The following is a 15,247-nucleotide window of genomic DNA, read 5'->3' on the forward strand; positions in this document are numbered from 1 at the left end:
CCGGCCACGCCGCCCATGACAGCGCCCGCGCGAAGATGGCTGCGAAGGGCGCGCACGGCGCCCACCTGAAGCTCGAGGCCGAGCTGGAGCGCTGCCGCGCCGAGGGCCGGTGGCACCGCGTCCCCGCGCTCGTGCGCCAGCTGCAGGCGCTCGCCCTGCCCGCCGGGGCCCCCCGCAGAGCCGCCGCCGCGTCCGGACACGCGCGCCTCTGCTCCGGAGACGCCGGTGAGTCGGGACGGACGGGCCCGGGAGCCTGCCCTGCACGCCCGGGGGTCGGGGGAGCCGCGATCTGGGACGGGAGGGCCCGGGGCGTCCGTGCGCGCCCTGCGCCCCGCGCCCCCGCGCCCTCGGGTGGGGCCCCGGCCGACCGGGCTGCTCCCGCTCCGGCACCCCGGCACCCGGGCTTCCTGGGGAGGCGGAGCCGGGCCCAGCCACGAGCAGGCAGGCAGGCAGGCGGGTGGGGTGGCGAGGCCCGAAGGGGACCGACCCGGGGAGCCAGTTTCCTCCTCCGCGCTCCACTCGACGTGGTCCCACTGGGCCGGCCCGGCCCGGCTGGTTTGTCCGGACGGACAGACGGACAGACAGACAGACAGACGCACGCGGGACGGACCCCAGTCTCCACCCCAGCGCCTTCCTTCAGCGCAGCCTGGACACCCTGCCCGGGCCCCCTCTGGCCAGGAGGAGAGAGAGGACTTGGGGAGAAGAAGGTGTGACCAGAGGGACCGCCCGCCCGCCCACCTTACCCAGGTCTCGCCAAACCAGGATTGCCCGGAGCAAGCGCTGCCCTCACCGGCCTTCTGCCCCCCAGCAACCCCTACAACCTGATGATGGACTGATAACGAAACGGCACAAGGAGGGAGGCACGGAGAAGTAAATTGACCATCCGACCTAGCCTGATGCAAACAGCTTTTGAACTCAGTGTCTGTTTTGTTCGAGGCGTATTGTGGGCCCTGGGTTCTGTGCTCAGGAATCGCTCCTGATGGTGGCGTTTGGGGAGCCCATGTGGAATTCCGGGGGATCAAACGGGGTTTGATCTTGCTGCGTGCAAGGTAAACGACTTACCTTCTGTACTATCACTTCAGCGTGTCCTTTTTTGTTTTGGGGAAGGGGGAGTGACCACATCTTGAGGTGCTCAGGAATTATTCCGGCGCTCAGGGAACCGAATGGAATACCAAGGATCAAACCATGTCAGTACAAGCAAGCACCCCACCTACTCAACTAGCTCTGGAGGGCTGTCTTGTTTATTTTGGGGCCACACCCAGCGATGCTCAGGCCTTACTCCTGGCTCTGTACTCAGGGATGCCTGGTGGTCCTCAGTGGTGCTTGGGGAGATCATATGAAATGCCCTGGTCATGAAGACCTTCATGCAAAGCGAGTGCCCTCCTGGCTATACTGTTGCTCTGGCCTCAGGGCTCTATTTCGTAAGCTGTTCTTTATTCATTTTTAGGAAATTACCGTATTTTCTGGCGTATAAGACGATCCCCTAATTTTACTGTTAAAACGTAGGTTTAGGCCTATATTCACTGTATAAGACAGAACGTTCTTTCCTGTGCTGCAACTGTATGTACCACAGTGAGCCACTCACAACAGCAAAGGTTCAAAGGTTCTACTGTCATAGACTTCCTCTCTGACTCTGGTCAATCTGAGCAGGCTTTTGACAGTGTAGATTCCGGTCCAGAACGTTGTCTAATTTGCATGCCTAAAAAGCCTGCTTGGATTGGCTGAGTCAGAGAGGCGGTCCGAGCAGCCTTGCTGTGATTGGTACAGGATCAAGTTGGAAAATTCGTTTTGTGGCAACATTGAGATAATTTTCGTTTAGCGGCATATTGAAACATTTTTTGGGATACACTCTGCGTATAAGAGGATCCCCGACTTTCGGTTGACTTTTTTTGTTTCAAAAGTCGTCTTATACGCCGGAAAATACGGTAATAGTTAATTGTTGTCACGGAGAGAAAAAGTTTAAGGAGCCAAAGAGTTAAGGAATTGATGAAAACATTATTGTTGAACAGATGTTTCTTTTTTTTTTTTTTTAGTTTTTGGAATATACCTGACGGTGCTCAGGGGTTACTCTTGGCTCTGCACTCAGAAATCGCTACTGGCAGCCTCAAGAGACCATATGGGATGCCAGCAATTGAACCTGGGCCGCCTACATGCAAGGCAAACACCCACCCTGCTGTGCTATCGCTCTGGCCCCAATAGAATTTTTTTCTTTTTTCTTTTTCTTTTTTTTCTGTTTTGTTTTTTGTTTTTTTGGGTCACACCCAGCAGCGCTCAGGGGTTACTCCTAGCTTCACGCTCAGAAATCACTTCTGGCAGGCTCAGAGACCATATGGGATGCCGGGATTCAAACCGATGACCTTCTGTATGAAAGGCAGACGCCTTACCTCCATGCTATCTCTCCGGCCTCCCCTATAGATTTTTTTAAGTAACTCTTTTGGGGGTTGTGTGTTTGGACCACCCCTGGTGATGGTCAGTTGTTACTCCTGATTGTGCTAAGGGATCACTTCTCTTGGGTTCTGAGGACCATATGGGGTGCCAAGGATGGAACCTGGCTGGCCGTATACAAGGCGCAGTGCTCTCCCAGCTGTACTGTCGCTCGGGGCCCCTTTCCAGTAATTCTAAAATGTATTTGTTTATTTATTTTGTGGCCACGCCCAGTGATCAGGGTCCATTTCCATGGCCAAGATTGAACCCTTGGCTGCTTCCTGTAATGCAGGGGTCTCGAACTCTCGGCCCACGAACCGTTTGCTGCCCTCCGTACAACATTTTGTGGCCCTGCCCTAGAGGAATCTTTTTTGTTTTGTTTTAGTTGTTTGGGTCACACACCTCCAATGTTCAAGGCTTACTACTGACTTTGCACTCAGGGATCACCCCGACTTTGCCTCCTTTGGCCCCCAGGTAAATTGAGTTTGAGACCCCTGCTGTAAGGAGAGTGCCTTAACCCCTGTTCTATCTCTCTGACCCTAAATTAACTTCTATTTATTCAGGTTTGATTTGGGGACTACCAACCTTAGGGTTCATTCCTGTGGGTGCTCTAGGAGGAGGAGCCAGGGATTGAACTGGGGCCCACACAGACGCTTCTATGTGTCAGGACTTCTCCAGGCCTCCCCTAACACTGCAAGTTTTGAGGGAGCTAACCCAAGGCCTCCCTTGTAATCAGTGCTTCTGCTAAACTAAGGAGCCCAAGTGCTTCCCTCCACACTTCCTCCACGCCTTTAATAGTCAAGCGATATGCAAGCAGGCGCCATCTAGCTCAGGGTGCCTTGTCAGCCTTCTGAGACCTGATGGGAGGACTCAGGTGTGGGTATGTGTAAACTAAGGCTGCATTACAGCCTCAGTTTCTCTTCCTTCTGCTGCCTTGTGTTGCTATTGCCACAGAGATCAGGGGTGGCAGATGGTTGGGATGTTCATGGGGGAAAGGGGCACACACACCTGATCTGAGACCACACGCTGCTGTGTCACCTGCCAACACAGAGATCTGAGCCCCAGGACCACACTTGGCAGATGTGAGCTCACCAGGGCTGAACTCACAGCCTTGGGTTTGGAAGCCTGGTGCTTCCAGTCACTGAGCCATTCCTAAGCACCTGGGTTTGCTCGATTTTTTGTTTTTGTTTTTTGAGCCATATCTGGTGGTGTTTGGGTTATTCTTGCTTGGTGCTCAGGGGTCATTCCTGGTGGTGCTCAGGGAACTATGGGATTCTGGGTGTCAAACCAGGATTGGCCTCATGCAAGGTAAAAATACTCCCCAGGACATCTGTGCTATCCAGCCCCAGGAATTTTTTTTTCTCTAAGCTTGTGGGTTCGACAGGAAATGACTGCTCCCATGGTTGAAACAGGTACCCCAGGGTCCGGAAAGATCACATGATGTGTGTGTTACAGAGATTGTACCCGTGTATACAGGCCTAGGGGACCTGTGGTTAAGTCCACGAATGATAGCGTGGCTGGCTTGCAGCCTGGCTAGGCTCACTGTGGGAACTGGTCGTGACAGGAGGGAGACAGCAGTGAGATCTCTCCTGTCAATCTTTGCATCAAAGAAGGAAAACAAATGACCCGAAAGCTTTTTTTGGGGGGGGGGGCAGGGAATAAAAGTTGGCCATCCCCTGTGATGCTCAGGGCTTACTCCTGGCTCTTTAGGGATGTGTTTAGGGATGCCTAGTGATGCATTGGGGGACCCAGATGCAGTGCTGGGGATCCAGCTAGGGTCAGCCACATACAGGGCAAGTGCTATCACCACTGAACTGTCTCTCTGGCCCCAGCCCTCTTTTCCTTTTTTCTTTTTTAAAATTTCACTTTTTTTTTTGGTTTTGTTTTGTTTTTTTGGGTTTTTGGCTCACACTCGGCAGCGCTCAGGGGTTATTCCTGGCTCTATGCTCAGAAATCACTCCTGGCAGGCTCGGGGGACCATATGGGATGCTGGGATTCGAACTGCCATCCTTCTGCATGTAAGGCAAATGTCTTACCTCCATGCTATCTCTCCGGCTCCTCACTTTGGTTTTCTCTTCAGTTAGTTTTTTGGGAACCAGAGTGTAGGGTGGTAGTACTGATCATTCTCTGCACTTGCCATCATCCACTTTGTATTGGGGGGGGGGGTGTTGCTATTTGTACTTTTTTTTTTTTTTTTTGGTTTTTGGGCCACACCCAGCAGTGCTCAGGGGTTACTCCTGGCTGTCTGCTCAGAAATAGCTCCTGGCAGGCACGGGGGACCATATGGGACACTGGGATTCGAACCAACCACCTTTGGTCCTGGATCAGCTGCTTGCAAGGCAAACGCCATTGTGCTATCTCTCCGGGCCCATTTGTACATTTTCTTTCATTTTCTTCTCAGCTCACATCTGGTTTAGATTTGGCCTGGATGGGACTGGGGGAATTCCAGAGTACCTCTAACTATGATGGGATTTGCTCACAAAAAACAAGAACATGGAGCCAGAGCCAGAGTGAGAGTACAGAGCGAAGAAGGGCTCTTGCCTTGCATATGGTTGTTGTGGGTTCTATCCTTGGCACCCCATCTGGTCCCCCTAGCCCACCAGGAGTGATTCATGAGTGCTGAGCCAGGAGTAAGTCCCTCTGGGTGTAGCCCCTGAAAAAAATAACAGAAACTAAGAGCCCATTAAAAAGTTTTTTTGGAGGCAGAGTGATAGAACAATGGACAGGGCATTTGCCTTGCATGTGGCCAACTCAACTCAGGTTTGATCTCCGGCATCCCATAGGGTCCCCCAAGTCTGCCAGGAGTGATTTCTGAGACCAGAGTCAGAAAGAACCCCTGTTCACTGCCAAGTGTGGCCCCCAAACCAAAAATAAATTTTTTTGTTTAGTTTTTTTGGGTCACACCCAAAGAGTGTGAGTCTTCTGCATTCAGGAATCACTCCTGGCAGTGCATGGGGATCACGTGGTATGCTACGGATCGAACCCGAGTTGGCCATGTGCAAGGCAAGTACCCTCTACACTCTACTATGGTCCCTATGGTCTACTATGGTTTTAAGACAAAAAAGCAGAAAGCACCTCAGTTACTCCTTGTTCTGCATTCAGAAATTACTCTTGGCAGGCACAGAGGATTGACCATATGGGATGCTGGGGGTTGAACCTGGTCTGCTGCGGGCAAGGCAAAACACCCTGCCCACTGTGCTATCACTCTGGCCCCAGAAAGGAAAACCTTATTATGAAAAGTTTCCAGAACATGAAGGAGAAAGAGGAAGAGGAGAATGAGGAAGAAGAAGAAAGAAGAGGAAGAGGAAGAAACATTTCCACCCAACAACTTCAGTTTAGAGAAAACTTGGGAACACACTATTGGAGCCATAGGAGGGCACTCCTTTTCCCCACCACACTGAAGTATCCCAGCATTTATTAAATGTTTGAAGAAATAGAACTGCTGTATCCTGACCCTCTTCTCTGGTCTCATGATTGATTTTCCAGTCATCTGTTAGAATTAGGATCCTGTAAGACACTGTCCGGTTGAATGGCCAAGCCTCCCTTTGCCTGTACCCCCTTGTTGTGCGGAGTCTGCAGACAGAATAGCTGGAGGCCACATAGGCCCTCACTGGGCATGCTGGCTCTTCTGAGCGAGTTGGGGAACCTCCCCTCTTGCTGCGTTCTGTTTTTAGCTAAGGTTCTGAAATTTGACCTGATGCTTCTTTGGGGTGCTTCCTTGGTTTCTGTTGCACTGGGTGACATTTCCCTCCTTTGGGCTTTTTCCCTCTGCTCTCGATGGTTGAGTGTCCTAGCCACCAGTCTGTCCCCATTTGACCTGCTGGGGATAGGCTGGTCTTGAACCCGGCCGCTGGCCCAGGTTTCCAGCTGACTTGGCAGGCTGCTGCCCTGTACATGTGGGTTCTGAGTGGGGGCAGGTAGCTGTGAACTGGGTTCCCTCCTGTCACCTGCCCACCCCCTTGGAGTTACAACAAGCTGATTGGTTTGGGGGCCACACTCAGGGCTCACTTCTTTTTTTTTTTTTGTTTGTTTTTTGGGTTATACCCGGCAGTGCTCAGGGGTTACTCCTGGCTCTACACTCAGAAATCACTCCTGGCAGGCTCAGGGGACCATGTGGGATGCCAGGATTTGAACCACCAGCCTTCTGCATGCAAGGCAAACACACTACCTCCGTGCTATCTCTCCAGCCCCAGGGCTCACTTCTAGCTCTGTACTCAGGACTCGCTCTGTCGGTGCCCAGTGGACAGTGTGGCACAGGAACTGTAGCTTTCAGTTTGCAGAATGTGTTTGGCCAGTAGTGTCTCGAGCTGGTCTTCATTTCTGAGCCAGCAGAGGCTTGGTCTTCTGTGGCACATGCAAAGAAGACACATTCTTTGTGTTGGGCTCTTTGTATAAGCCAGAAATCAATCTCTGGCTTAATCTTCAGTGCCAACCAGAAAGTGGGAATAAGCCCTCCCTTTTAGGACCGTGCCCATGAAATACTGTGTGTTTCGCTGTACTGTACTAGACACTTTTGCGCCCCTCAGTAAGAGTCAGCTGCCTGCTGGACCCCCACCCCAGTTCACAGTAAACACACTCCTGATTCTCATGGGGAGTGATCATAGGTTTTCCTCCAATAAGTTGGTCCTTTGCCCCCATTTTTTGTTACTCAGTTGGACTCATTTACAAAAAAAACAAACAAACAAACAAAAAAAAAAACAACCACCACAGAGTGTCACATTATTATCTGAGTTCCTGAGAGTATCTGAATTCTGTTTTTTTGTTTTGTTTTGTTTTGTTGTTTGGGCCACACCCAGTAGTTCTCAGAAATTACTCCTGGCAGGCTCCTATGAGATGCCTGGAATCGGACCCGGGTCAGCCACGTGCAAGACAAACACCGTACCTGATCTGGCCCCAGGTCTGAGTATGTTGTACAGAGAGCAGGAACTCTGTGGGGAGCTGGTACCTTCACAGAGTACAGAGGGCAGCTGGGACACACATGTCTCCTCCCAAGCCTCCTGGTTCACCCTCTCAGACGCAGAGAGCTCAAGCACTTAGCAGCTATTTTTTTTTTGCTGTGTGTGTTGAACCTGGGGAGGGACAATGTGCCAGTCCCAGCTCAGCTCCTGAAGACTTACAGATCCACAGTCTCCTATCTTGTACCTGAGAAAGGGGGGTAGGGGGGTTGGTGTGCTACTACTGTGAGGAGGACACTTGCCTTGCATGTGGCCAACCTGGGCTCTGTCCTCAACATCCCATATATTTCTCTGAACCAGGAGTGATTCCTGAGTCCAGAGCCAGAATTAAGCCCTGAGTACAGTAAGGGGTGACTTGAATAAACAAAAAATAAAGAACAACAGGCCGGAGAGATAGCATGGAGGTAGAGCGTTTGCCTTGCATGCAGAAGAATGGTGGTTCGAATCTCAGCATCCCATATGGTCCCCTGAGCCTGCCAGGAGCAATTTCTGAGTGTAGAGCCAGGAGTAACCCCTGAGCGCTGCTGGGTGTGACCCAAAAAACAAACAAACAAAAAACCCAAAACATTTTGCAGGGACCAGAGCACAGTGGGGAGGGTATTGCCTTGCATATAGCTAACTTGGTTTTGATTCCCAGCATCCCAGAAGGTCCCCCGAGTCTGCCAAGAGTGATTTCTGAGCTCAGAGCCAGGACTGACCTGAGTGCCACTTGGTTTTGGCCCCAAAACAAAACAAACAGTTTACCCTATTTTGTACCTAGATGCCCCCCCCCCCCAACCCCCAACTACTGTTCCCAATCTGGCTGCCTCTGTGTGGGAACAGGACTGGAGATCTCAGTGTCATGGGCAAAATGCAGCAGCTGAAGCCACACAGTATAAACTCGCATGCCAGGGGGAGTCTGTGCTATGCAGGCTCACAAGGACAGAGAACTCTAGAATGTTCCAGAACAAAATGTTCAAAGATTTTCCTTGATACACAGTAAACCTGCTTTCCACATGAATTCTTTCCCTTTGGCTGCTAGGTAATCTCTGAGTTCTGTAAAAGTAATGCAAAACAAATGGACAACAGCAAAACATCCCTGCATTGAATGCCAGTTTTAGTTACCCAGAAAAGTAGAGGCACGTAAAAATGCATTTCTAAGTCATTTCATATAATTTCCCTCTTCAAATTGTTTTGGGGAAGGAGGGGATGGTGAACCCCTTCTTGTTTTAAGAACTTATTACACAGTGTGTAATAATAATTCGGTGTGATTTTGGCCCTTACTTAATTCTGGGCATTTGTCCCAGGCCCTGGGAATCTCAACCACTCAACTACAGAAAATAAGTCCATGGAGGTGACTTGTACCATGATCCTGAGAGAGAGAATGCCCTGAGTGCTTTTATTTTTGTTTTGGGGCCACACTCAGAGGTACTTGGGGGTTATACCAGAGTGCACTCCTGATGGTACTCGGGTAATCATATGAGATGCTGGGGATTGAATCTGAGTCTGCCACAAGCAAGGCAAGTGCCCTAACTGCTGTCCTATTGCTCCAGCTCGAGACTGCTTAACTTTATGGAAACCATGCTTGTGTACTTATTTCTGTTCATTTTGTATTTGTTTTGGGGCTACACCTGGCTGTGCTCAGGAGTTAACTCCTGACTCTGCACTCAGAAAATATTCTTTGCAGGCTTGGGGGACCATATGAGATGCTATGGATCCACCTAAGTTGGCTGATTGCAAGACAAACACCTGGCTGCTGTGCTATAGCTCTGGCCCCATTGTTTATTTCCTTAAAGTTTGTTTTACTTGTTTATTTGTATTGATTTTGGGGCCACACATCTGGTTATGATACTCAGGACTTACTCCTAGCTCTGCACTCAGGGATCACTCCTGGTGATGCTTAGAGGACCATATGGGATGCTGGAGATCAAATTCTGTTCAGTCGCGTGCAAAGCAAACGCTCTCCCTGCTGTGCTATTGCTCTGGCTTGAGAGCCATGTTTGTATTTATTCTTTTATACCTGTGTCATCCATGGGTAGTGTGGGTGGTGGGTGCAGAGACCCATATGCCAGCCTCCAGGAGGCCCATGTATGATTCCCATCCTGATTCGCCCTCTCTTTTTCAGATGACTTGGGGAAATTGCTTCTGGCTGAGGCCCTCCTGGAGCAGTGTTTGAAGGAGAATCACACTAGCATCAAAGACTCCATCCCTCTACTGGACAAGAATGAGCCGAAGATGCTCGAAGCCCGGAACTATCTGAACAGTGTCCTTAGCCAGGGGAGATTGTCGGTAAGTGACACGATGACCATGCCCACCATCCCAGTGTGGGGCCTTTGCTCCTTCCTGCTCTTGAGCCTTTCCTAGGTTCTGAGTCACTTGATTACCTGAGCAGCAAGTGTCCCAGGATTGACCTGTCTTGTGGACTGAAGCGTCACTAGTCCAAAGTGGCATGTTGTAAGTCCCCAGCACACATTGAATCTCAAACAATCATGCAAAACCGAGAATGGTAATGAGATGAATTTCTCAATGCTCAGTGCATATCCAGTGAGAGTTGGGACATAGGGTTGACTAGAGTATGACAGCATGATCCTTTTCTATCTTCCCCTTCTTTTACTATATTGGTTCCTGATACCAGGGCTTGAACTTGGATTCTAACATGGAAAGTGTGTGCTTGACTCTGAGCCACACCACCACCCTATTTTGGGAATCATTAATGGGACTAGAAAATTGTCTTGATGGGGCTGGAGAGATAGCATGGAGGTAAGGCGTTTGCCTTTCATGCAGGAGGTCATCAGTTCAAATCCCGGCGTCCCATATGGTCCCCCGTGCCTGCCAGGAGCAATTTCTGAGCATGGAGCCAGGAATAACCCCTGAGTACTGCCGGGTGTGACCCAAAAACCACAAAAAAAAAAAAAAAAAAAGGAAGAAAATTGTCTTGGAAAATTTAAATATATGTGAGAGTTATACTTGTAGTTTTTGTTCGTTTGTTTGTTTGTTTGTTTTTGGGCCACAACTGGTGACGCTCAGGGGCTACTCCTGGCAATGTGTTCAGAAATTGCTCCTGGCTTAGGGGACCATATGGGACGTGGGGGATCAAACTGCGGTCCATCCTAGGTTAGTGCATGCAAGGCAAATGCCTTACCACTTGCACCACTGTTCTGGCCCCCTGTATTTTATTTTTTGTTTTTTTTTAGGGGGGCCAAACCCAGTGACACTTGGGTTACTTCTGGCTCTGTGCTCAGAAACCACTCCTGGCTCGTGGGACCATATGGAATGCCAGTAATCAAACTGCGTCCATCCTGGGTCAGCCTTGTACAAGGCAAACGCTCTACCATTGTGTTACCACTGTGGCCCCTATATTTATGTTTTTGTTTGTTTGTTTGTTTTGGGGTCACACCTGGCAGTGCTCAGGGGTTACTCCTGGCTCCAGACTCAGAAATCGCTCCTGGCAGGCTCGGGGGACCATATGGGATGCTAGGATTCGAACCAATGACCTTCTGCATGAAAGGCAAACACCTTACCTCCATGCTATCTCTCCGGCCCCTACACTTGTATTTTAAATGACCGATATTGGACATTTTATGTTTGTTTACTTTGAGGGGGTGTCTTGGGAGGCATTCCAGGTGGTGCTCAGGGACCTCTGCTGGCTCTGTGCTCAGGAGTGACCCCTGGCTTTGCATGGGGACCTTATGTGGTGCTTGGGAGTCAAACCTGGGCTGCCACTTGCAAGGTGAACATCTTTATCCCTCCTCTGTCTCTTGGGCCTCTTACGTGCTGTTCTGGTTACACCTACTATGTGCTTTGTGATGGGGGCTCTTTGAGGAGTGGAGATGTACCTCCTGAGTGAACTGTTCTGCTTGGAAATGGGATGATGGCCAAGTTAGCCAGCCATGGCAGAGATCAGACAAGGCCAGTGCATTTGCTGAGTGCCCGCTGCATCCAGACACCAGTCTAGACTTTTGCTTTTTGACTGTGGCTGCTCCCTCCCACCAGGGCACATGTAGGAACAATGAGTGTTGTTAAACCTGGGCTAGAGACACAGTCTCAACAGCTCACCAGCAATTCGTGCACATGGTATGGCTGAGACTATCTGGCTTCCGGGGCGCCAGAGCTTTCCTAGAGGTGTGGGTGTGCCATCGAAGACCCCAGAGGCACCCCAAAGTCATGCACTTTAGGACTTTTTACCAATTGACTGAGGGGATTAGACACTGGGGAGAGCGTCTGCCTTGCATGTGGCTGACCTGGGTTCTATCCCCAGCATTCCATATGGTTCCCAAAGCCATCACTAAGAGTGACTCCTGAGTGCAAAGCCAGGAGGAATCCCTGAGCCTCTCCTGGTGTGACCCAAAAAAGAAAACATTAAACAACTGACTGAGGAGTCTGGCGGCGGGGAGCCGTAGTACAGCAGGGAGGGTGTTTGCCTGGCATGGGCTTATGGTGCTGAGTTTGACCCCTAGCACCCCATTTGGTCCCCTGAGCCCCGCCTGTAGTGATCCCTGAATGCAGAGCCAGAAGTGATCCCTGAGTACTGCCAGGTATGGGCCAAATATATATATATAAATTTATTTATATATATAATATATATGAAATCTATATTATATATATTTATATATTCATATATATATGAAATAAGCCACTGACTGACTAAGGCTTAGGGTTCTTTCCTGAGGCCAATAAAGATGAACCCCACATTGGACCCTGCCCTCAGGCTGCAGAAAGATAAGTCCTATTGGAAAGTGGTCTAGGGCCGACTATGATGTGTGCTAGAGGCGTGTGTAAGTGGGAGTGTATATGTGGATTCACAATACTTGTAGGGTGAGGTAGGGAGGGAACTCAGGGCGATGATGGCTGTATTAGGACCTCCTGGGGCTGGACTTTGGATCCCTAGAAGTGTGTGCAGGCAGTCAGAGCCAGGCTGGGCACTGCAAGCCAGGCCACAGTGTGGACAATCCAGAGGTGCTTTTTAAGAATTATTCTGGGCCAGAGCGATAGCACAGCAGACAGGGCACTTGCCTTCCACATAGCTGACCCAGGTTCAATCTCTGGTACCCCAGATGGTCTCCCAAGTCTGCTAGGCATGATTCCTGAGTGCAGAGCCAGGAGAAATCTAATGAGCATTGCCAAATGTAGCCCCAATTTCCTCTTCTCCCCCATCCCCCAAAAGAGGAAAATCTTTTTAAAGGAAAAGAAAGGTTTAGAGGTCTTTTCTGAGCTTTGGCCCACCTGTGCTCATGTTATGCTATTGGATGAATGAGGTGGGGGGTGGGAATTGGTGCCAAGTTTGGGACATGCTTGTGACAGGGCAGTGTGAGAGCTGTTTGCCCATCATAAGAAGGAACCACAGGCCTTGTGCTGAGTGTGTGATTAGGTCTCTGACCTGGGTGTAGGGGCATCCTTGAAAAATATGCATTTGTGAGTCCTGAATGATAGCACAGCGGGTAGGATATTTTTCTTGCACACGGCTGAGGTGAGGTTTGATCCCGGGCATCCCATATAGTTCCCTGAGCCAGCCAGGAGTAACCCTTGAGTATCCCTGAGTATGGCCCCCAAAACAAAAAACAAACACTCCCCCCCCCCAAATTGCACCCTTGGGAGAAGCATGTGGGCCCAGGGATTTCAGGAGAGATCCCTAGCCATGCCCTGGGAATGCAGGCAGAGCTGGACCCCCAGGAGGAAAGAATGAAGGAGAGAAGGTTTTTTTAGAGTAGAGCCCTGGGAAGCAGAAGCAAAGGAGGGTGCTACTGAGCTGGGCTTGGCCGCCTGCATCTTCACTGGTCTGCCCAGAAGGCAGCTGATGGGGTGGGCAGTGGAGGCATCTCTTGGGGTCACCCAGCCAAGACCTGTGCTTGGCTTCCTGCAGGAAGCCTGGTGGACAGAGACACAGCAGGTGGCAGCTAACCAGCCATGTCTTCACAGCCACAGTACATGAATGAGGCCTTGTTGATCCTGGGCAAGGTGCACTACGTGGAGGGGGCGTACCGTGACGCTGTCAGCATGTATGTCCGTGCGGGGATCGATGACCTGACCCTGGAGAACAAGCCTCTCTACCAGATGCGGCTGCTGGCAGAGGCCTTCGTCATCAAAGGTAGGGGGCCTGCGTTGGAGCAGGGGTGACTGGGGCCGCTCTGGGCACAGTGGAGGGCAGGCCTGCAGACCATTGTCTAGGTAGGGAGCATGTAGTGACAGCAGCAGTGCCCATCTAGGGGCTAACACCTACTGGGCACCAGGCTATTCTGTCTCTGGTGGCATCGCCAGCCTGCCTTGGCAAGGAGCTAACCTGGCCTCGCCAGCTCATCTGTGAGACAGGCCTGTGCAACGTCATGGGTTGACGTTGCTCCAGAGGAACCAGTTTCAGAGCAGGTGGAAGAGGCCTAGGAACGTGCTGGCCAGCCCTAGGTGGTGAGCCACCCCTGTGAGGAGGGTACAGGGGTTCCCGAGCACCAGAGTCAGTGAGGACGGAGTTTAAAGCAGGATGAGGGGCCAATAGGGCCAAGCAATCACCCCAGAAAGTCCCACCCATCAGCCCTGGCTCCAGGCTGGCTTCTCGGAGAGGCAAGTCTTGGTGGCCAGGAGCTGGAAGCCTGGATACTCAGTCGTGTTCAGACTTAAATCAAGCCCTGGAACACTCTAGAATGGTATGTGGATCTAGAGTTTGGGACCCTGGCGTGGACCAAGCATAGATACTATAACTTTCTCCCATCTCACTCGTGGGGAAATGGAGGCCCAGCGAGGGTCCAGCTCTTTCCCGGAGTCCCCGAGAGACCTGGGGGGTGGGGTGGGACCAGAACTGAGACTGTCACTCTCTTGCGTCATTGAACACAAGACATTTGCTGTCTCTGGGGTCCCCAAGAGTAGTTGTCCAGCTACTGGGGCTACCTGAGAACCAAGTGTCCTTGGCCCCCATTTGCAAACAGGCATCCTAGAAAGAACTTTGGGTGGTCCCTCTCACTCTCCTGACCTCTCTGCTCTGGCCCTGACTAGGGCTTCATCTTCATTTGCCACTTGGGTCCTTTTAGCCTCTTGGACGCCATTTGCTGCAGACCTGGGACCCTCTCAGCTCTCTCTGGGACCCTCTCGGGCCCTTTTTCCTGTGGACCTTCTCTCTGTCTCCCACTCTCTCCTCTCCAGCTTGCCTCCAACTTCTGGGGGGAACACAGACCTGGTGGTCAGAGGCCCTGCAGGGGAGGTAAGGAGTCGGGCTCCCGCACTCACCGCATGCAGCCTCCTTCCTGCCTGCCCCCATCCCCTGCTGTTTGGCTTTCACGGCAGCTGCTGTTCCACATGCCAAGGTCCTGCAATAGCCACCAGTAGATGCATGACACGTGCTTTTCTTGCATGGGGTGACCTGGGGGGGGGTGTCTCGCTATGCAGAAGCAGGGTCCCTGGGTGCATTCATGCGCATGGAGGTGGTTGTGTGAAGGGACGTCACAGAGCGTTCAATAATAGCAAAGCACCAGAGTATGGAATACCAGAGCCTCAAGCCCAGCGATTAACTGCAACTTTGGAGTCCAGGTACCAGTGAGTTGTGCCTGGTGAGGTGCTCTCAGTGCCTGGCAGGTCACCCTGTGCCTTCTCCCCCTCCTCATGGTACCCTGGTTCCTTGTGTGCTGGAGAAAGCTCCTTGGTTCTTTCCTTCAAAAGTCATGTAGTGGATAGCACAGCAGGGAGGATGTTTGCCTTGAACATGGGCGACCTGGTTAGATCCCCAGCATCCCATATGGTGCCTGAGTCTGCCAGGAGTAATTGCTGAGCACAGAGCCAGGAGTAACCCATGAGCACTGCTAGATGTGGCCCCCAAACAAAAACAAAAACAAAAACAAAAATCACACAGATCCTGCAGCTGGAGTCATAGGACACTGGCAGAAAGGGAGATTGCTTTGCACACAGCT

General features: G+C 51.3%; 1 protein-coding gene across 1 annotated transcript in view; it reads left to right on the plus strand.

Moving 5' to 3' along the window:
* TTC7A (tetratricopeptide repeat domain 7A) overlaps positions 1-15,247 on the plus strand; it is a 63,066-nt gene continuing 47,819 nt past the window's right edge. Inside the window, exons 1-3 of the mRNA XM_049784342.1 lie at positions 1-225; positions 9,484-9,647; positions 13,275-13,443. Coding sequence (XP_049640299.1) covers positions 36-225; positions 9,484-9,647; positions 13,275-13,443 — 523 coding nt within the window. The 5' untranslated portion in view covers positions 1-35. The remainder of the gene's footprint in view (positions 226-9,483; positions 9,648-13,274; positions 13,444-15,247) is intronic.

Source organism: Suncus etruscus, chromosome 12, assembly GCF_024139225.1.
Source record: "Suncus etruscus isolate mSunEtr1 chromosome 12, mSunEtr1.pri.cur, whole genome shotgun sequence".
Classification (NCBI taxonomy): domain Eukaryota; kingdom Metazoa; phylum Chordata; class Mammalia; order Eulipotyphla; family Soricidae; genus Suncus; species Suncus etruscus.